General features: G+C 40.9%; 1 protein-coding gene across 4 annotated transcripts; it reads left to right on the forward strand.

The window, feature by feature from the left end:
• Positions 1-237: 237 nt before the first annotated feature.
• Positions 238-18440, forward strand: LOC119651215 (tetraspanin-5). 4 transcript variants are annotated; one of them, XR_005249439.1, is made up of 7 exons: positions 238-608; positions 672-866; positions 8977-9057; positions 9121-9399; positions 9530-9643; positions 9842-9995; positions 10087-10203. XR_005249439.1 is itself a non-coding variant. In XM_038054668.1 (7 exons), exons 1-7 carry the CDS (start codon positions 522-524, stop codon positions 16768-16770), a joined length of 942 nt encoding a protein of 313 aa, XP_037910596.1. In that variant the 5' UTR covers positions 238-521; the 3' UTR covers positions 16771-18440. The 4 variants fall into 4 exon arrangements, 3 of the variants coding, with proteins under 3 accessions (XP_037910596.1, XP_037910595.1, XP_037910594.1); XM_038054668.1 differs by lacking the exon at positions 9842-9995 and adding an exon at positions 16702-18440; XM_038054667.1 differs by lacking the exons at positions 9842-9995; positions 10087-10203 and adding an exon at positions 16702-18440.
• Positions 18441-21684: the final 3244 nt, after the last annotated feature.

Genomic DNA, 21684 nt, shown 5'->3' on the forward strand with positions numbered 1-21684 from the left:
ATTCTTTACATCAAACTTGAAGCCGTGCAACAATACCAGCCGAGCATTCTTTACAGCCAACTATGCTTGCGAGTTGATACCATAAGAAGACTACCGACGCTTCGATTTATTGTTTTCCCGACTATTATATATAAGTATCCTCGTTTTAAAAATTTGTCTTTTCTGCGAAGGTAGAACCGCTGCAAGTAAACACACCCAACAAGCATTCATCTATTTTCGCCACAAGGCGAATTCATTCGCTTGTCATACGTCAAATCACCTGAATTAAAAAAGCTACAGTGGTGACAGTGTGCATGACTTTGTTTGCGATGGAATTTCCGTTTTCTATGAACTCGCTCTAATTTTTGTTAATCTACGTGTTCGTTTCCTAACTATAAACAATCCAATTATCTGTAAATGAATTCCGATCCGGGCTTGTGACCGTGTCGTACCTCGATTTGTCGTGAACAACCGGACGTGAGCCTGCCCAGCGACGAAGTCTGCTTTTCGCTACAAATGCCATCAACATTCAGAAAAAAACGATGCCCGTAAGAAAATATCGACGCGAAACGAGTGAAATCAGCTGCTGTCTGAAGTATGTGATCTTCAGTTTCAATGTCTTCTTTTGGGTAAGCCTTTCGCCCCAATTACCAATTGGACACGGTTCTACGTGATTTTTACATTTTTCCTAGCTGCTCGGCCTTTGCATTCTGGCTGTGGGCTTGTGGGCCTGGACCGAAAAGGACATCTTCAATAATATCTCCAAAGTGACCTACATTGCACTCGATCCAGCGTTCGTTCTGATCTGCATTGGCGCCGTCACTTTCATCATTGGCTTCACGGGATGCGTGGGTGCATTGCGGGAGAACACTTGTCTGCTGGCGGCGGTAATTTTTTATGGTTTTTATTGAATTATTTGTTAAGCTCGCAAAAGCACGGCGGGGTCACGATCTTGGCCTTTAAGTTCAACTTTTTCCGGGTTCTGGTGCGAGTGATCAAAACTTTTGTTCTTTGGCTGAGAATGGGAATGGACGGTAATTGAAGGCAATTTGCAGATAATATAGAGATCATTTAGGGAGGAAACAGTTTCGTTGTTCTAGGTTATATATCAAAAACTGTTGCACCTGGATGAAATAGCTGTGAAGCGAGGGGAAAAGTGCGGGCGTATCGTTCTTATCAAATTCTTAAGAAGGGATGTGAAAAAATGCAAACGATCCACAACCATTGGAATATGGGGTAAAATCGCGATGAAAATAGTACTTTGTGAAGAGAAACGAACAAAGAGCCAAAAGCAGTTTCCAAGCTAAATAATATTGTATTGTCGTATTGACGTCGTCCTACCGACCTCAAATATGTCACGTCTAGATATAAGCATAAAACAGCCCGCAATCTGGGGTGCAATGTTGATAAGCAATAAATAAATAAACAGGTGAGGCCTTTGTTTAGCTGGAAAGAAATTTCCGGGGGTGTTCATTCATCCGCGGTAGTCCAGTTCGGCTGGTCTATCTTGGTGTTATTTGGGCCACTACAAAAATATTACATACTGGAGGAGCAAATCAAGTTTTAAGACCGTACGGAATGTCACTTCATATGTACATAAAGGTGCGGACGCGTGTGCCGACGATGCCTAAATAGTTTTCTTATATATATTTCCCCATCAAATGCATCACATACACGACATCAACAACAGAAAATAATGCGCGGAATTTTCCGGGCGCAAGTGATTGAAGTACGTCGAATGTGTGCAATGCTTTTCCTTCACCATACAAATACGATCGCAATGCTAACCCCATTGCCTCTTACAGTGTTATTGTAATGTACCTGAGTGAAATTCCAACGATTAATTATTTGAAATAATAAAAACTTGTTTCTTATTCGTTGGTGTGAATATTTATTCTTGCAAATATCGATATTTCGGGAACCACTTGTTCCCTTCATCAGTGCTAATAAGTTTCTTGTTTCTTGTTAGGACTGATGAAGGGAACAACTGGTTCCCGAAATATCGGTATGTGTAATGTACCGTTACGGTCTTGAATGAAGTGTTCTAACAGACTTCAAGGCCCTGATTCAATATGGATTGTTGCGGCAACGACTATTATTATTATTATTATACAAATTCAAGTAATTCGCTGGAAGATCAATCTTCTGCGTGTAGCCTTCTTGACACCCTGGCAGTCAACGGTTAACACTGGCGTCACGCCTGAAATTCTCGACGCCTCAAAAGTGTTTTTTTTAAAGAATTAGCGCCATCAAGCATCGGCGACTCTATTTGAACCGGAATAATAGCTTCCTCATGGGCCTCCTCCAATCGACCTCACATTTGATTGATGTCTATTTTTATCCGTCGCTCGTCGTTCCTTATAAACTCTCCTTTTTAGGTAGCTCAGTTTGACCAGGTGTATCCACGTGAGTGGTAGTCGCTCTGGTCTGGTCACGTGTTGTTTCCATACTTTTATATAAACGCAAAAATTCGTTGAGGCAGGATTGTAATTATGATGGTCAAGATCATCAGAGTTGACCGAAGTCGACCAAGAGGGAAGAGCTATCCCGAAAGCCTAAAAAAATTTGTCGTGATCGTGAAAGACATCCACAAATACTGTACTGTGTGGAACCGTACCGGAATCTGAAATACTAAACAAGTCGGGAAACCGGAAGCTTGACGCTTCAGGTATAAAAGGTTTTGTGTTTCCCTATGTGAGGAGCATAACGTAGTTCTCCATTGGCTTATAGCATTGACCCGAGATATTTAAATCGCTCAGTTCTGGGCAGGTTACCACCATTGCCAGAACTCAGCGATTTAAATATCTGGAGGGGCAGATTACTGCCATTGAAAGAACTGAGCGATTTAAATATCTCGAGTCAATGCTACCAGCCAATGGAGTACTGCGTAATGAAATGTTTCAAGCATTAACGCCACCTGGATGAAGTGACATTCCGCAACTGGTGTTCTTTGTGATCGACGTATCAGCGCACGTCCCAAATCTAAAATTTACTGCAATGTCGTCCGTCTGTCACTCTCTATAGTTTGAGTGTTGACTATAAAGGACAATGAACGGCGTCTTGCGGTAATTTGTTTTACACAAAACCTTAAAAAGGAAATATCGCGGGAACCTAGCGGAAAACATGCATGAACCTAAAGCGGGAAAATAAAAAAAATGAACGGCGCGGTAACAGAGAAAATGTTCTGTGGTTCCCACTTGGAGAATCCCTATTTTGAACATATGTCCAGCTAGTAAATTATGGTCAGTCAGATTGCCCACATTAGTTCTGCAAGTCTTCCTGCTTTCCGACAGGATAAACTTTACAGTATGTTTGTTTGGTTTCAACAGGAAAAGTTTGGTGTATCTAGCAGCATCTTGTTCCCAGTTTGTGAAAGTAGCCTTAGCCAATACTACTGATGTTCCAATTGCTGTTTCCGGCCCGGGCATTAGGTTAATTGAATCCTTTTTTGGTAAGGTATCCCAGATTTAATTTCCCTCTACGCCACAGTGACCAGGTACCCAGAGTAGTTCCACCAGGTTTCAGTAGGTTTCTATATTCCTGAACGATCTTTGAAGTGATCAAAAGACTGCTCAATGCAGCTGGACTGTCACTACAGATCACGATACGCCTTCCCTTCATCCTATTGTCAATCACCCTGGCTGCTGCCCTTAGGATCACATTTAGTTTGGAATGTAATTATTCGAAAGGTAGACTCCTGCTCCAGAGTCCTGTCCTGTTTTTGACCTATCGGTGCGGAAATTTCAATATATCCTACTTCGAATTCTTCTGGTTCGCACATTTTTTTTTCTACGATTCAGTATAACTTCATATCTTCTACCAAATAGATGTATAGCGATCCCATAATTAGAAGCCCTACAGTTCTTCAGCAGTGAGCGCAGCTCGCAGAGAAAACTCCTTTGTTTCACCTTAACTCACTACTTGCAAATGCATAAGTGATCATCAAATATCCACATTACACCTGAGACCTAAGTCTCCATGTAAAGGCCTAGGTCCGCCTGCACAACCTATAGGCAACGAGAGTTCGTTTATCTTCACCTCTACATGTTTATTCCAAAGAAGCTTCTTGTCCAGAATAACTCCTAGATATTTCAGTTCTTCAGAGAGTTCAACTCCTCATCTATGGAAGGCAAAGACTATTCAGTTTCCTCCTTTTTGTAAATAATACCAGGCGAAGGGCCCTTCATTGTCTATAAACACGCTCAAACGCTGCGTACTCTGTCTTTAAAAGGAAAAATTAAAAAGCGAACTCACAGGATTTCCCATGCTGGTAAGCATGTTGGTCTTCATTTAGTGTGTCCTACATTAACACCTCGCGAATGTGACGCTCAGCCTGCCTCCCCAGGCATTTCAGCGAAATGGTGGTAAGCTGATTTGTCTGAAGTTCTTTGGATTTGAACAATGATCTTTTCCAGACTTTGGTATGAAGATCGTCTTAATTTTTTGCCAAGGGGTAGGCAGGTAGCCCAGAGCAAGACCCTCGCTAACAATTTCGACATTAGGACGCAGATTCTCGATCTGGGGAATCTCCCATCGTCTTTAGCCCCCTTTACTGATCTAATACCATAGATCGAACCCAATTTTATCAACTATTATGTTTGTAGATATAGATATAAATGTAGTCTAATGAAAATCGCTGCTAAATTAAAAGCGGCGGGGGAGGGCGGGGGGGAGGTATGGTCTAACAGGGATTACAGCTTGTCCTAACCTTCCGTCAAAAGCTTCATTTTCTGTGGATCAAGAGAACTATACACGGCAAAGGCACGGAATCTCATTGTGCACCCTTCGGGTAAGGACGCGGTAGGTAAGTGGGATTGGTATGTCGATGTTGCCTAGATGGTTTTCTTGTGTGTGTTTCTTCATCTTATCCCAGCAGGAGACGGATGCATCAAATTGGTTGATCTTGTATGCATCTCCTTGTTTGCTTTTCACTTCCTGGATCTACATATTGCCGAGGATTTAAGTATTTGCTTTCATCAAGCATCCCATGGAGGAATTTGCAGCATCATTCGCTTGGTGATTCCATTAAGATCCATTACCATTAATCCGAAATAAATCTTTAAGAAAGCTCTGTCTTTGGTTCCCGTTGGGATGTGCAACAGCTATGCAATATCTATTATCACAGATACTGCCACGTACTCTGAGTAATTCGTAACTATGTGCTCGCAACCACGTGGGAGCACACCAATGCACTGCATCTTATACATGGCACTAACAACAGCCCTTATGCGGTGAATTTGTCCCACGCAACTCCCGGCGGGGTCGAACGAGTGCATGACTTTTCCGTCTCCATAAAATTTCTAAGAATCTGAGTTGATTCTCCTGCCTATAGTCTTCCAGCGGTGAATATTGTCACTCTTGGTGATGCATAAACCCTCATATCCTCATTCCCAAGAAGCTTCGCCTGCTTTCGCAGTACCTTCCATTGTCGTCGGCTAGGAGCTTTCTCGGATTTATAGGACCAGGCTGCATAGATCCATTTACACATACCAGTGTTAGACCAGTTGCGTTCATATTTCCAGCTTTCTTGGTGGAGGCGGATAAGAAGATTTTGCCAGGCAACATTTTGGAATAATTATGCAGCAATGCCATCGTGAGGACGACCATAGTCAGATTTCCAAATACTCTCATTACGGGAGTTGCTGTATTCTCCTTTCTGGCTGAGCATGTAGGCTTTCCATTGAAGTGGAGAGCACAGATTTCTTCGTGGGAAACATGGGCCCCCAAAACCCGTTCCCTGGCCGAGATTTGGTTGCTCAAAGTTGTGGATTGAGCGATAGCTCTCCCCTCTAGGTCGAGACCAACTGCAATATTCCTGCAATCGCTTTAAGGTGGTTCTTCATCATCTGCACATTTCACTTAGTTTGTCTGTTTGTGATGGGGCGCTAGGGTAAAGTAAGATTGTGATATTTTACTCCAGCTATCTGCAACAACATCTTGAATTCGGTAGTCGTGTATTGCCGCCAGTATCAGAGACGAGAGTGGTTGAACTTCCATAAGTCAGAAAAATGTCATCGACAACTGCCAGTGTAGTGTTTGTGGTAGTTGACGTCAGTATTTTTACTTTGAGCCGCTATATGTAAGCGCTGTCAATCAAGGGCATCCTCCTAGCCGCAAATGCAAGTCGATGTGTATTCATCTTCATTATTCTTAGGGGTATTGTGTAAAAGTATCTGAGTCTAGCTTATATATAATAGTAAAAATTCCAGTTGCAGCCTTGTACGCTGTGCCCCAAATCTGTTGGAAGAAACTCATCTGTAAGTCTATCGTTATGCCGTGGTATTTCACAGCCGGCTTGTAGTTGCTCGTCATCTCATCAACTTCTGTAGGAAAGACTGTGGGGATCAGAAAAGTCAGAACAACGAAGATTTTTTCTATAACTTGTTCGAATGAGCATGCGGCGAGAAGTGTCGCAAACATTATCTGTGAATCTGATCAGATGCGATTTGTCGGACGTTTCAAGTCACAGCAGACATATGAGGCGTTTCAGAGATCCGGAACAAGGACAAATCTCCAAGCCGCTTCATTCTCCGTTGTTCTTTCTGGGGACACGCTTCTTTAGTTGGTCTGAAACAAGAACACCATTTGCGATAACTCAAGTATGCTGGTCCTCCTCGCGGAATCGAAGGCGTTTTTTACGTTCAGCGTTATGAGGAGCACTATCGTTTAACAGTGATGACTGTATGCCTATGTATCGTATAATTGTAAATGATACCACTATAAAACCAAGCCCCCCCCCCCCCCCCCTCGAATTACTTCGCTAAAATCGTAGGAATTGAAGCCAATGCTTTACATGTGTTTCTTTAAGAAATCTACGGTTTTTGGACTAGGTATAGCAGATTAATTGTCAGTTAAGATTTTATGGTTGAAAATCGCATTCTACTTTTTGCGTTTTTCTCGAACGGCATGTTGAAAATCTGCTGCCACCATAGCGCAAAATCTGTCCAACGAAATTCTTTGAAATTTCCACGACTTATTCGGAACATATTTCTACGATCCGCCAACTAGGATAATTGCGATTCATTCGGTAGTTTTTTTATTTATTAAAGAAGCCTTGAAAAAACACCAAAATTAACAAAAAAATGTCAACAAGGTACCAAAAATTTAGCTTATAATATTTTTTAATAATTCTAGTTTGCGGACTCTGGTTAAGTCCGCATGTTAAAATGTCGATTACATTTTTTTTAAAGATGATCACAGCGCCCTCTAGTGTGGCAGCAGAAAAACACCTTTTTTGGAGATGGGTGTATACGTTGCTCTGTCTCTATCTTGTCGCGTCTCGGTCTCTTACGGTCCTTCAAAGCCTGAGAATATTCCTTTGTAAACTAGCAACGTTAGTTATCTACCGATACATTAACGTTAGTTTCTCTTAAAAAAATCTCCTCTTGGGCACTGACTCATCGAAAATTGCTGAAAAGAGTCACCCCAGAGTAAGCTAGTGTCCTAGTTACGGCGTATTTAGTCGCTTCCATTTAGAAAGACATTCACTGGCTAAGTAATCTTCGTAGTAATCGTAGAGCTGTTGGCATCAAAGACCCCATAGCAAATGTTATGCCGGTAACAGTATCTTCGCAACTAGGATGCTGGAATGTTACCGATATTTAAAATATTGAGTCCAGCCGTGATGGGCATCTATAAGACTTACGTTTCATGGGCCTGATTGAACAATGGTTTTGACGTTACAGGATCCTCCAACTAGGACCTTCTCTTCCATATTTCAAATTTTACGTCCCAAAATGCCGACCTTTTCAAGAAAGCAATCGTCGATTCGTTCAGTGTGTGGTGCGCGTTGAAAAATGTTATTCTTGCATAAAAAATCCAAAGCGGAAAGAACTACCCTTCCCTGTATCCGATGTTTGTTTTTTCGCCTTCGATAAGTTGTTTTGCCACTTCCGCGGGACGCTAGCTTTAGCCCGCTTGTAGCTGGCAGATGCCACTTCTAACTTAAGACTGGTAACATCTGGGGTCTTGTTTGATCGCTTTCTCTTAATTTTGCTTGTTTATAGACAGGTTAGATCCCTTATTTTATAGGTAGATGTGCTTTCGTGGAAGGAGATAATTGGTTTCGTCCTTAGAATACTCTGGACTACTACGCAGACTGTGTTCTTCCTGTCGGTTCGCGGCGCAAGTTCAACAAATATTCGGCAGTTTTATTGTTTAAGATAAGTGAGGGATCATAAGTCCACATCCACTTGATGTTGGACCGAACTAGTTTGTTTTCTGTAGATTTTTGGAAGAACTTCTACAAAACATCTATCGTTCGGCCTGATTAGAAAGGCCCTTTGCCATGGTTTATCACTTCTTCTTTTCTTTAATATCGCAACTGCGATAGCAGTTGATGTCAACATGGCTATATCGGAGCCATTATGATCGTTTTTTAACTCACGCTGGTTTTGCTGCTTTTTTTACACTGCTTGGTCAGTTTGGCTACTACCTCTTACTGCATCATTGGGAGGTAAATCTCCTTTTCGTCGTTTTTCTATCGGTAAATTGAGTGAGCTGCGTTTTGCACAGTTAGTGACCATGCTAATGATTTGCTTTTCTTCCTGTTTTGTAATAATGCCACCTAGCCCCTTTTCCACTGGCAGAGTGGGGCTCGCAAACTTTTCAGAAGAGGATACGCGATATACTGCCACTCTTTTAAAAAAATTCTACTATTGCCTGCTAATCAGGAGTCCCATCTCTACTGATCCCGCACTACCAACCATTTTTGCAGTAGTGCAAACATAATTCGGCACAAAAGCAGATTTAACATTATCTTGCGAGCCATTTCCTCAAAATGCCATTCTCATTTGCTAAGGTAACAGAATATCACAATTGTCACCCCGTATGCAACCTACTCCTAATTGCTTGCAAATCTGAATCCCTGTGCCGATTGATCATCACTCAGAGGTTGTATTACCATCTTGTCTGCTTGTATTGTTTGAGTACCTCTATATACGCCAACAACATCTATGTACTATGCTGATTATATTTCTATTATCTATCTCGTTACAGTATGCCATATTTTTGTCACTTCTTCTATTAATAGAATTAAGTCTAGGAACCTTAGCCTTTGTACTGAAAGATAAGGGATGGGTAAGAAAGTTTCTCGCTTCCTCTGACACAATCAAAAACTCAACTCTTTTCTCTTATCAACAGATAAAAGATCGAGCCACCGAAGGGCTTAGAACTTTTATTACACATTATCGTGAAGATCCCGATCAACAAAATCTAATTGATTGGATACAAGAAGACTGGCTCCAATGTTGCGGCATTGAAGGTCCAAAAGATTGGGACAATAATAATTATTTCAATTGCTCATCAAGCGCGGTGGGTAGTCGTGAAGCTTGCGGTGTGCCATTTTCATGTTGTAAACAAAAGCCAAATGAATTTATAAAAAATAAGCAATGCGGCTATGATGTACGAAAGGAGAATTATGTAAGTAGAAAGATAAATGCGAATTGTCCTCATTAATCACTAACGACTAATAACAGTTTCTAATTTTAAAAAATATCACATGTAACCCTTCATCTTTCTCTAATCCATATTTCATGAATTTATTGTAAAGCAATCGACTGAACGTCATATTTATGAACGGGGATGTTTACGGGCCGGTGAAGATTGGTTAGAAGGTCATTTAGTTCCTGTGGCTGCAGCCTGTGTTAGTGTTATGATACTTCAGGTTTGGGAACTTTACTAACAATTAACCTCAGTGCTTGCTGGTTTTTAGGTTTGCCTCAGAATAGAAAGCGCAATTCGAAAATTTCTTCATATTAGCTTATCGTTCACTCAATTGTGAGTAATTCTGAGGCAGATTTCAAAGCGGTTGCATGTTTATGTCTCATGCTTTTAGGTGTGTATTGCATGGATTTCTTTTCAGCTTGACGAAATCAGTTATAAATTTCGTTTAAAAAAATACAAATAGTTCTCCCCATCAGATGCACTGCTCGGTCCTTATTGAATAATCATGGATGTGAGGCACTAACTCTGGATGAGAAAATGCATAAGTCACAACTAACACTTGCATGGAGCACGTATGCTTTCCAATCTTTTAAGTTTGATATTAGATGATGTAAATTTTGATTTTCGTGTTTTTTCTTCTATTGTTTTATTTCATGCGTTTAGAGTTTTGATGTTTCGAAAATAATTTACGAAAAAGGTTGCGTCCAAGCCGGCGAAGAGTGGATGGAACGTAATCTTATCATAATTGCTTCGTCGGCAATATTTTTAATTTTTATGCAGGTAAGGAGTAATATTCTATGGATAAATTTCCATAAATGAGTTGGTATTTTATTGTAAAGTGTTTTTTTTTTAAACAAAGCACGACGTGCAATGATCAAAGAGTTTATTATGGCGAAAAAATTCAAGTAGTGGGAAAAAAAGTCAACTCGAAAGAACTAGAAGTTGAGCTTACATTTGTTGTGAATTTTTTTACAATCAGATACACCCTAAAGCCTTTACAAATTTCACGTGTTTATATGGTTCCCAATGCCCCTTAAATGGGATATAGGGCGCCCACTGCAGCTACGCGCCATCGTTACCGGTTCGCCGAAATGTGCTTCAGGTCTTTCCAATTATTCCCAAAAGGCCTAGCCTTTTCTAGAGTTCTGCCCCATGTGTTTCTAGCGCGGTCCACTCGTCGAGAAGTCTATAAAAATGAATTCCCTGGGATGGCATAGCCAATAATAGGCTCTCGCCCTTTGTTAAAGTGTTAGCTTGGAGCATTTGAGTAACAGAGGCAGCCACTTCCCATGTGCTGTTCCCATATAACTCCTCAAAGAACGAGTGACATTAAGCCCGCGCCCCCTTTAGCACACTAACAGGATAGAAAAATTGATCGACGCCCTCGGTATTCTGCCCGTTAATGCAGATAGGAAAACTGCTATGACCAGTCAGATTGAGAATTTGGTTTTTTTAGTGTTTATCTTCAGTTTAACTCTGTTTGCTTCCCTTTTTAAATCCAGAGCCATTTAGCCGAGTTCTGAAAATTGATGAAAGAGTTGTCGTCGGCGTAGTAGCGGAAAAGGGGGGCGGGGGGTGGTTGTATTAACCGAGCCTATGCAGGAGGATCCGAACTGAAATCAGTCTGCTCAATACCGAGGTTATGCACACTGTCTCGAAGTGCTCCACATTCAATAGGAAAAAGCCCAACCTTTGGTTGGATCGTGAATTGCTTAATCTTCGCTCAGGTAGCCATCGAGTCAAATGATTGCCATGAGGGCGCTGTCTTTCCTAAAGTTTTGTGTGAATAGTCTGATATACTGAATACATAGGCATTACGAAGTAGGTGAAAATGGGGCAAATTTACACTGACTTTCATACTTGGACCGCCGAGCTTTTGATGTTCAATTTGTTAAATAGATGGAGGTGGGAATCTTCCAAAGATGTTGCTGTTCTCGCACTTCTCCCATATCCCGACCACGGTGAATTGTTACTTCGTGTGGAAGGTTCTGGTCTAAACACGCACGATGAAGCCATGCGCCAATTGCGCTTGCCAGGCTCGATCCAGTTCTTGTAATGCAGTTATTGTTGCGTTTACGGCGCTGTAATTTACTTCCGACCTCAACATCACCTCCAGTTAGTATGTTGAAGGCGACATTTAAGCTCACCCTTTCATTTGCAAATCTCGGAATTTAACGTGCTTCGGGTCCTCAGGTGTAGCGACGTATTCAGGACAGTCGGAGGACTCGTTCAATTCGAAGCAATGCAAGCACTTCTGGTATCCACTGTGTTCCGTAAGGCAATTTAATTCTCCGTGCTTTCACTCGACCCATCTCTCAATACACGGGATTAGTGTATTGTGCCCCCGTTGTTGTCATCTCCTGTACAGCTTCTTCCTAGAAGAATTACAGAAGTCCCCATCCGCATCGACCGGATACGCTTTTTTTCTCTGATAGAGGCAATACGTCTCATTCGTTAGAAGTTCCAAGGGGTTATGTGCTGCCCCGATACTGTCTTATATGCGCTGCACACCGCGATTAGCCGATATGCCGAAGTCACTTTGTCCTCCTGCACAGACAGGAACTGCATATAGCAGGATGGATTTCGCCATTCCTTCGGTAAACAGCCGGCACTTATATTTTGTCCCTCCAGTATCAGGCATCATCATTGTATTCATCCTATTCACTCTTTTGTGGAATATAGAGCGTACACATAATCTCAGGCTAAGACTGTATTTCAGTTTCATTATCATCACACTTAAAGTTGCGAAAGGGATAAGCCTACAGCAGCATTTAAGATGACCAACCATCTCGACCATCCCACCCCGAGTACCCCTTGAAACTCAATTTTACATCTATCATTATCCCCAGTATATTATAATCGATTTTGAACCAACCCGGATTTCGACAGTATTGTTTTTCTTGTGATTGGTAAGAAGAATCGCCTCCGTCTTTTCGTCCGCCAGGCTATGGTTTGATGCCATGAATGGTTCGAGGTCCTCAGCAGAATCAACCTCTGCTTCCTCCACTTGGCGGGAAACATCTTCCATCATACATGATTCAAATGTGCTTATGAAGCGTGTGGATCTTATTTTAGCAGCTAATTTCAGGGCTTTGTCCGGATTCCCATCCAACTCCGGAGCCTTATTAATCCCAATTCGTCCATAGATGTCTTGTAGTTCTTCCTTGCTATCTCCGGGGATTGAGAAGATACCGTTGAATTGTTTGCTGAGGTCCACTTTGCTCGTGTGGGAAAAGAATTGCAATTATTTTGAACAATGAGTTGCAGGTACATGACTTGAAGTGGTTTTTGCTCACGAATCTTGTATTTGTCTCAAAGGACAGCAAGCAATTCTACTTTGCGATATTTTTTATCCATCTGTCGACGTTCTGGCTTCCCTCTGGTTCTTTAGGAAAGTCTCTTCGCTCGCAAACACGGTGATCTCAGTAGCGAGATTTCCAGATTCCATAAGTAGTTTGGTTCCCTGCTATGGTGGAGATGCCGCCGCGGCATTGAAATCGCATCCCTCAGCTACTCGCTGGCATAGTGTACCCACCTTCTCCGACGCCATTTCCTTCGGGTTGTGGCCTTCTAAAGTCGCCAGGATTGTTTCCTGGAAAGCTGCAATGGACCAGTTAGTTATCTGAATTTTCCTACTTCTGTTGCGCATTCGATTGTCGTCTTCATTTCTAATATCTAAAAGGGTAGCCTGATGGTCACTGTGGATGTATTGTTCACTCACCCGTCAGGCAATCCCCTCGCCAACAAGGAACTGAGGTAAGTCAAATCGACGGTCGAATCTAACTCTCTTCGTCGCAAGGTCGCATCCAATGTTGGTTAGTACAATGTCTACTAAAGCTAGCATCTCCTCATTGCACTAGGAAGTGCGCAACAGCTGCAGATATGGACGCTTTTGATTTTTGCCTTCCGCATGCCTATCACCATCACCGCGTTTCCTGATAAATCTTTCACCCACGTCACACTACCATAATTTCGATAAGGATCGTAGATTACCGCCACGTCTATATTTGACTCTCGAATGGTTTACGAGAGCAATGATTGTGGTTGATTTATATCAACGTTTTGTGGCCCTACGACTCAGCTCCCTCTTCTATGCCGAACATCTACCACCACTTGCAACGTGCTGGTTATCTAATTCCTCTTCCCTTTGCACAACATACATCAAGGATCAGCAGAGCAGGAGGGTATGTAAGATTGATTGAGAACGAAAAAAAACAAACCTCTAAAAGAGCATAAATAAAATTTAGCTCTACAGTGAAATTTCGTTAGGCTTCAAGGAACTCTACTCAGAGGCGAACATAAATTTTTGATGGATCTCTACAAGGATGGGGGTACCTAAAAGCTACACATTATCCTGGGTCACGTGCAATAATCGTCCTCAAAAAATTTTATTTAAGAATTGAGGGATTCCTAAGTCCACCATCCACTTAATGGCGGACCGGACCAGTTTTAAAGCAGCATGCTTTCACGGTTGTGGTACACGGAACCCTCGTCCTTGGGCAAGCACCCAAGATGCAAAGTTTAAGACTTGCGGTTTCGTCCAGGGCAGAGGTGAGGTAGCGTCTGATGAGCTGCCTCTGCCCTGGACGAAACCGCAAGTCTTAAATCGTCCTCAGTTTATTGAAGGATTATTACCTTAACAAGCCATAAAAGACTTGGAAAATAATAGTAGTACCAACAATAACCATAACCTAAAAGGTAAATATCATAAGGCGTTTCAAATTGACAGTCTAATTTCTGCAGAATTATGTCAATGTTGTATGTCTCCTGTTCACTCCTTTGTGCAGTGCAGCGCAGGTGGATTGTCCGCGCATATCCAGAAGATTATTTCCAATGTTATGAAAGTAATAAAAATTAATGCCCCTAAAAGTGCAAATTCAAAAGCCAACTGCAGAAAACGAAAAGCATGGGCAAATTGCGAATGACTTGATCTATCATCACAGCGAATTTTATCGACACGGAACGAACTGCGCCACTCTGAAAAGTTCATTGCTCATTGGAGTTACAAGCGGAAATCAGGATGATAATTTCAACTATGTCCAGCCAATGTAGAGAAGAGGAGGAGGCGGCCTTGTTTTTCATACGCAACTGCCTGGTTCTAACAAGCCTCGGATTTGTAAAAGCCTAGGAGTGTTACCCCTAAGAAACTGTCTGAATAGCTGCTTATCGTAAGAGGCGACCAAAAGGGATAGACCTAGATAGGCTAGCAGCCAGCAAATTTTGAAATTTTACTGCGACCGAAACGTGAACAACACTTTGGATAGGGACTGACCTCGCACGCTGCTCGACAACAGCAACAGGGTCTCTTCAGAATGCTCGCTTTTTCCAACTCGAGGGAGAATTCGAACGATATAAATTGGACATTCAAGCTGGAAGGGAACTAAGATGGTGGGACTCTGGAGAATACTCCTTTCCTCCTTGTCAAATTTAGGACAATTTCTGATGGCTACCGAAAGGTGCGAGCCGATATCTGACAGACTTCTAACTGCAAAATTCCGGACGAGGTTAAGGAAAATCACAATTATACAGTGCTAAGCAGCCCTTACACGCAGTACAAGGGAGGCTTCCTAAAGGTGAGGCATTGTGATCGTGATGGGATTCCAATGCGAAAGTGTGTGCGGTTTTGGCGAGAGGTTTGTGTATTGCTGCAAATTCTATCGCTTCGTTATTGGTGGTACATTGTCCGAGCAAAGAGCCTGCCACAAGGTCAGTTGGGTTTCACGAGCAATCAGTTCGAATCACCATCTGATGGTCACTTGCGTGTTGCTCTTATTTCGAGTTCTACGCAGGTCGTCGGCAGAAGGTGCGCTTTAAGATCTGACTGATTGCGGAATCGTGGAAGCGGACTCATGAACGAAAAGGGTTGAAGACTCTGTTGAACGCTGTTAGTAATGCCAGACGCTACCCACTCGCACTCCGATACCGAGCGAAATCCCGGGAAGTTCAGCGAAGTATGCGCCGTGACAAAGGGGTGCAATAGCGAGCACTAGTCAGGAAAACGAAAGATGCTATAGAACGCAACAATTTCGGAAGTTTATATCGCATCACGCATGTGATCACAAATCATTCGATGATCCTGTGGAGGGCATTAACGGTCGACTCTTCATCAACGATGATGAGCAACTGAAAAGGTGGAAGAATATTTCACCACGGTGGGGTTCCTCCTCTTGTGGATGAAATGGCTAGTCATCGTAACATGCGGGTACGGACTGTTCCTCCAAAAGAGAAATCATTTTGGCTATCAATGTAGACAAACAGAGTAAAGTCGCTAGACTTGACGGTCTCCCTGCAGAGTTAATTCTGACATCTTTACCTGGGCGGCAATAAAACTTACATTTCTGAAAGATTCACAGACCGTAAAAAAATGGATTTGGACTGACCTAGAGTCGAACTTTGGGCCGGTTGAATATTCTACGGTATCTCTTCTCTTGTGACTTGATTAGAATTTGAAAAATAATGACGCAAAATTCTAGCGCATCATATATTATCACTTACGATTGGAGTTAAAGTTTTAAAAATGTTAACTCATACTGAAATGATCCTCACAATTTAAACCTGATTGTAAAGAAACTGGATTCCGTCGAACGATGGTGATCCACTTCTTCGGAAAAGATTTTCGAAACAACCAAAAACCCTTCTACGGCGTTTTTGTGGAGTTATTTGTGCAGCAAGGCACGAAACAATATTTCATTGTCCTCTTACGATTTCACGCGGGAAATTAATTTTGACAGTTTTATGTTTTTATGAGTAGCTGCCAGTTGCCGGGCTACAGCTTCTTGGGTCGAGTTGTGACGTCACACAAAATGACGCGGACTTTTCAGTCTGTTTGAATTTGGTTGAAATTTCAATTTGTGATAATTTCAAACATATTTTCTTTTTTTCAAAAACGGTCTTTGAGAGTTTGGTTAAATTGCACCCTAGAAGTGATTTCTGTCATTAGTGAAAATAAGGCGGGGAATCTATAGTCGGTTTTTCTTTCCTTAAGGTTAACAAAAACTATCTCCAGGAGATCTTTTAGCCCCTGAACGACTCTAGCTCATAACAATTTCTTGACCAAACCCAATGAATATTCATCATAAAGACCTGCGCGAACTAAATAGCTTGACCGTTTTCATCAATATGAATTCATTTATGGAATTTTTCATGCAACTTTTATATACTTATGAAATTTTTTTGTATATTGTATCTAGTTTCTCAGATTAATGTGTTTTCTAGTTTGCTACATTCCAAAGTCTTTCAAACTCTTTCTCAACTTGATATTTTCTCATCTATTCACAGATATTGGGAATATGTTTTGCTCAAAACCTACGAGCAGATATATTTGCACAAAAATCGAAATGGCATTGACACAACCCCGCCCCCATGGCTGTCTAAAAAGGAGATTGTATCCAAGAAGGGGAATATCGACGACACCAAATCGAAACGATTACCTTCAACGGTAAAATATATTTCTATGATTGTACCGTACCAGTTTTACCATAGATTCATTCCATTACTACTTATTGAACTCGTACTGAACGTCTAAGCGAACAAAACAAGTAAACACTGATAGGGTTGTCATATCTTTTTTCGTTGGTCCAAACTATTTTTAATTGTTGTAACCCCTCCCTGCTGTGGAACAAAACATTTCCTATCAAAGTATTTTTGTTTAGTTCTACGCAAATTATATTATTTTTAGATATTACAATATTTAAATGATTGTTATCGGAGGGAAACTGACGTTTCTATTTTACATCACATCACAAATGACGATGCTTACGACATACTCAACACATAAACATTCTCATGTTTCCTACGGTATTTACACATTTGCTAACATTGTTAACTTGTTATTCTATATCTAGCACAATTTGTTGCAACTGTGATTAATATTATTTTCTATTGAATCATATATTCTACGTGCATATACTCTTGTTGAAAAATGAAATCAGAACTGCAGTGAAATTTCTCATTTTGTGTTGGCAAAAGATCGAACTTCAAAGAACATGTTTTAGTTCTTATTTTTAAAATAATGCCAATAAATTGCTGTCTGCAATGTAATCCAAGAACTGGAAGGCAATAGATAGTCGTATTTTTGTTGGTCTAACTTTCAGGTAGAGTCCTTCCATTAACTTGTGTACATTTCTGTTCACTTGCACTGCAGTTCATCCTGTAACTTATATACTCATATCCAATGTTACACTCAACTGTCGACGCTTATTACTATATCTACAAACTCAAACTCAGAACAAAGCATTCCTTTCTTAGCGTTACGCCGAAAGACAATCCAATATTATCCCTATCAACCTTTAAGTGACTTTAACTCGATAACAACAATAAATTTAAGGCTATCAACATAATCTACTACCATCATACTCATATAGGTACAATTACTAAAAGAGAACAAAAAGGTGCAAAAACGACAAGTGGGGGCGGTTGTCTACAACATTAACAAAAACATGATAATCTCTAAAAAGCATACAACAAAAATACTAGTTTTTAATCAAGCGGAACAAAGCATAATAAAAAACATTTGAAATTTTTATTTTAAAATCGAACAAAAACCAATTTATATATACATACATACCTACGTATGTCCAAGAAACATTTTAACCATAGAAACTAAATGAAAAAAAAAATTAAAGAAACATGTGAAACTATATATATTTTCTTCGTGCAGCTTTTCGTAACAGCTTTATGCTTGCAGCTGGCTTGATGCGGCTGCAATTGACTTTTATATTTAAGGTGTTCAATGATACTGCATAAATGCTTGAAACATAAAAATACATATACATACATACAGATATAAATTTATTAAAGACGATACACTATAAAGCTACGCAGCTATTGAGTTAACTCGAGGGAGATACATTCGTGAAAGAGGAGAAGAATAAAACTCGAATTAAAAAAAAAATATCAATTCCATTCTCATTGTGATGTACTATATTTATAGGTATAAAGAGAAAATATTAATTATTTTTATTGTGTATGTGTATTATAAATATTAAAACGAAATAAAAGAAACAATTGATTTATAACTTCCATTGTTTCAATAACATCGTAAACTACCCCTGCGAGTCCCAAGGAAGATAAGTACGGCATGTCTATCACTTTAGCCCTATCTTTGAGAATCAGATTGGATCATTTCATTCTAGGCTTTAACTGAGGCAATTAAAGCAAATTAAAATACGAGAAGCTGTGCGTTTTGGGTGCAAAGGTTTTGAATATCGCTAGTACTAACGTACGAGGTTAGATAATTAAGTAAAGAGATTGATTTTATTGCCGCGCTTGTGGTAAACCTGCAACGTTCAAACTCCCTTCCCCTCTCCATTGATATATTCACCATCGCTCTAGCTTGTTTAGTTCGCCCGCTGTGTCGTGTTGAGTAGACGTGTGTTGGTGGTGCTCGTCACGAAAATGGAGAAAAAAAATCTAGAGCAACGTGTCGCGATAACATTTTGCGCCAGATTGGGCGAAACAGCTTCGCAAACGTATGCTAAAATTGTAAAAATGCATGGTGATAGTGCTCTTAGTCGTGCCCAGTTGTTTCGATGGCATAAAGAGTTTAAGGAGGGGCGCGAAAGCGTGGAAGACGAGGCGCAGAGTGGGAGACCAGTCGAGGTGCGGACTGACGCGAATCCGCAGCGTGTGCGTGCCCTAATCCGTGAAGATCAGCGTTTAGCAGTTCGAATGTAGGCCTCGGAACTGGGTATGAACCGTGAAACAGTCAGACAAATTTTAACAGGCGATTTCAGGATGGAAAAGTTGTGCGCGAAGATGGTTGCAAAGACTTTTCTGAGGAGCAAAAACAGTATTGAATGACCGTCGCAGAAGACTGTTTGGAACAAGTGGAAAATGAGATGAGGGCTGGTTTTTCCAATACGACCCGGAAACCAAACGCCAAAGCTCACAATGGTTGTCTCCGCCCGCCCCCGCCCAAAAAAAGCTCGCATTAGCAAGTCGAAGGTGAAAACGATGATTATTACCCTTTTTGATAGCCGTGGAATCGTCCGCAAAGAATTTGTTCCACCGGGGGCAAACCGTAAATCAAGTCTACTATTACCAAGTACTCGAAAGATTGCGAAAATGAGTCAACAGGGTGCGCCCAGACATCGCTCGTAACTGGATCCTTCATCACGACAACGCGTCGTACCACACCGCCCTCAGCGTGCCCCAGTATTCAGCCTCTAAAGGGATCGCCGTGTTGCAACAGCCGCCTTATTCGCCCGATATGTCACCCTGTGACTTTTTTTTTGTTCTCTAGAACAAAATCGTTGGCCAAAGGAACCCATTTTGAGTCAATTACGGACATCCAAGTGGCCATGACGTGGGTACTCGCGGACATCCCAGTCGAAGCGTTCCAGAAATGTTACGAAGAGTGGAAGACGCGCTGGAATCGCTGTATAGCTGCCCAATGGGACTACTTTGAAGGGGATGGCAGAGTTGTAGAATAATTTTTAAATGTACGATTTTTATGGAATCAGTCTCATTACTTAATTGTCTAACCTCGTACATGTATATCCATCTGGGTTTAATACTACCCGCAAACTTTATGAACATATAATTATACATATATCTGTCTAGAGTAATTGATACTGATCTACATGGCGACAGGGAGTTACACAAACATGCTCAACGGTATCCCTGGAGTCCTTCTGGGATTAACTCTGCTCCATCTTCACATACAGATGCAGGCAATCTTAAAAATATGCGGGAGTATCAATGAGGTGAGAAGCTGGCTTGAAGGCTTGAAGGAAGATTGACATTCTTTCTAGGCGGTATCCTGAATTACTCTTACCAAGAGATAGCATGACAACAAGGGGAAAATAACAGATGTCGAGCTGAAATACCTGGAAAATAATTCCTATTGGTTACAGTTAATAGGCATATAATCAGTAAAGGATACAACCGTTCTTCTAGGACGCAGTGCAACTTCCCTAGACAATATTGTTGTTATTGTGCATAAGTATACATTAATAGGCAATGCTAATTTGTTTGTTTAGAATAAGGAAAATATTTATATTTGAAGCAACTTTTTAATTTTTTGGATGGAAAAATCTGTAAAAAATTCCACACATAAGGTAAATACAGAGCCTTTACATCCCAAGCGAACAACTACCGGTATTCCCTCAGCAAAGAACAATCTATTCTCACTGTCAAGCCAAATATTAACGATAGTGGACTATCATCGATACAATTGTTTCCAGAACAAATTAGTTTTGTAAATCATTCTTGAAAATAATGCACAGATATACAATCAATCTATGTATAAAGTAAAATATAATGTACTCAGGAGTTTCTCATATAAGGAAACACAAAAATGTAGATTCCTGAAGCGCCCAGCTTCTGGACTTCTGTTAGTATTCTAAAAATTAAGGGTAAAAAAAACGACTCATGGGGGTTTGATAATGGATTTTGAGATGTGAAAAAGTCATTACCTACAATCAATTAATGTCTGAGTTCAGCATTGAGGATCCTGCACTATTTTCGATTTTTTTTTTAAGAATGAGGCCTGCTGATTTCGGAAGGCCTGGTCCGCTTGGAACGCTTGCTTGATTTGGCAACAGATAACCTCCTACTTCTGGCACATCAGTGTAGCCATAACTACTCAAATGATGCTAAAGAAGTAGGCGTAACGTTTCTTGGACATTTAGAACTACTTTAATATTCATTACTCATCACTATTTTGGTCGGATCTTGTATTTCTGCATTTTTAAATTCTCTATAAAATTAAATACTCAAGTTTTGCTTTACTTTTTTTTCAGCCGTCAATTTAAATTCTTCCGCCATTTCCTTTAAGTCTATTTTTATAATTACATCTGATAGCTCCGACTTACCTTGATATATGTTAATCAGTCTTTCGATATCGGCTTTAAGCTGCTGTTTTTTCTCTCTCTCTCTATCTCTTCACTCATATTCATCATCATCAACGCCGCAACAACCGGTATCTGGTCTAGGCCTGTCTTAATAAAGAACTTCAGATATACCGGTTTTGCGTTGAGGTTCACAAATTCGATATCCATCAAAGCTGCCTGGCGTCCTGGCCTACGTCATCGTTCCATCTCAGGTAGGGTCTGTCTAGTCTTCTTTTTTTACCATAGATTTTGCCCTTATAGACTTTCCGGGCTGGATTATCCTCATCCATAAAAATTAATTGACCCGTCTACCGCAACCTGTTGAGGCGGGTTTTATCCACTATCAGACCGTCATGGTATCGCTCATAGATTTCGTCATTATGTAGGCTACGGAATCGTCCATCCTCATGTAGGGGACCAAAAATTC

This window comes from Hermetia illucens, chromosome 3, assembly GCF_905115235.1.
Source record: "Hermetia illucens chromosome 3, iHerIll2.2.curated.20191125, whole genome shotgun sequence".
NCBI classification, from domain to species: Eukaryota; Metazoa; Arthropoda; class Insecta; order Diptera; family Stratiomyidae; genus Hermetia; species Hermetia illucens.

Bases quoted from the DNA above. Each gene is read 5' to 3' on its own strand.
- LOC119651215 (XM_038054668.1), top strand. From the start codon at position 522: ATGCCCGTAAGAAAATATCGACGCGAAACGAGTGAAATCAGCTGCTGT. The intron at 867-8,976 runs GTAATTTTTTAT...ATCTCGTTACAG, and splicing joins ACACTTGTCTGCTGGCGGCG to TATGCCATATTTTTGTCACT. The intron at 9,058-9,120 runs GTAAGAAAGTTT...TCTTATCAACAG, and splicing joins TACTGAAAGATAAGGGATGG to ATAAAAGATCGAGCCACCGA.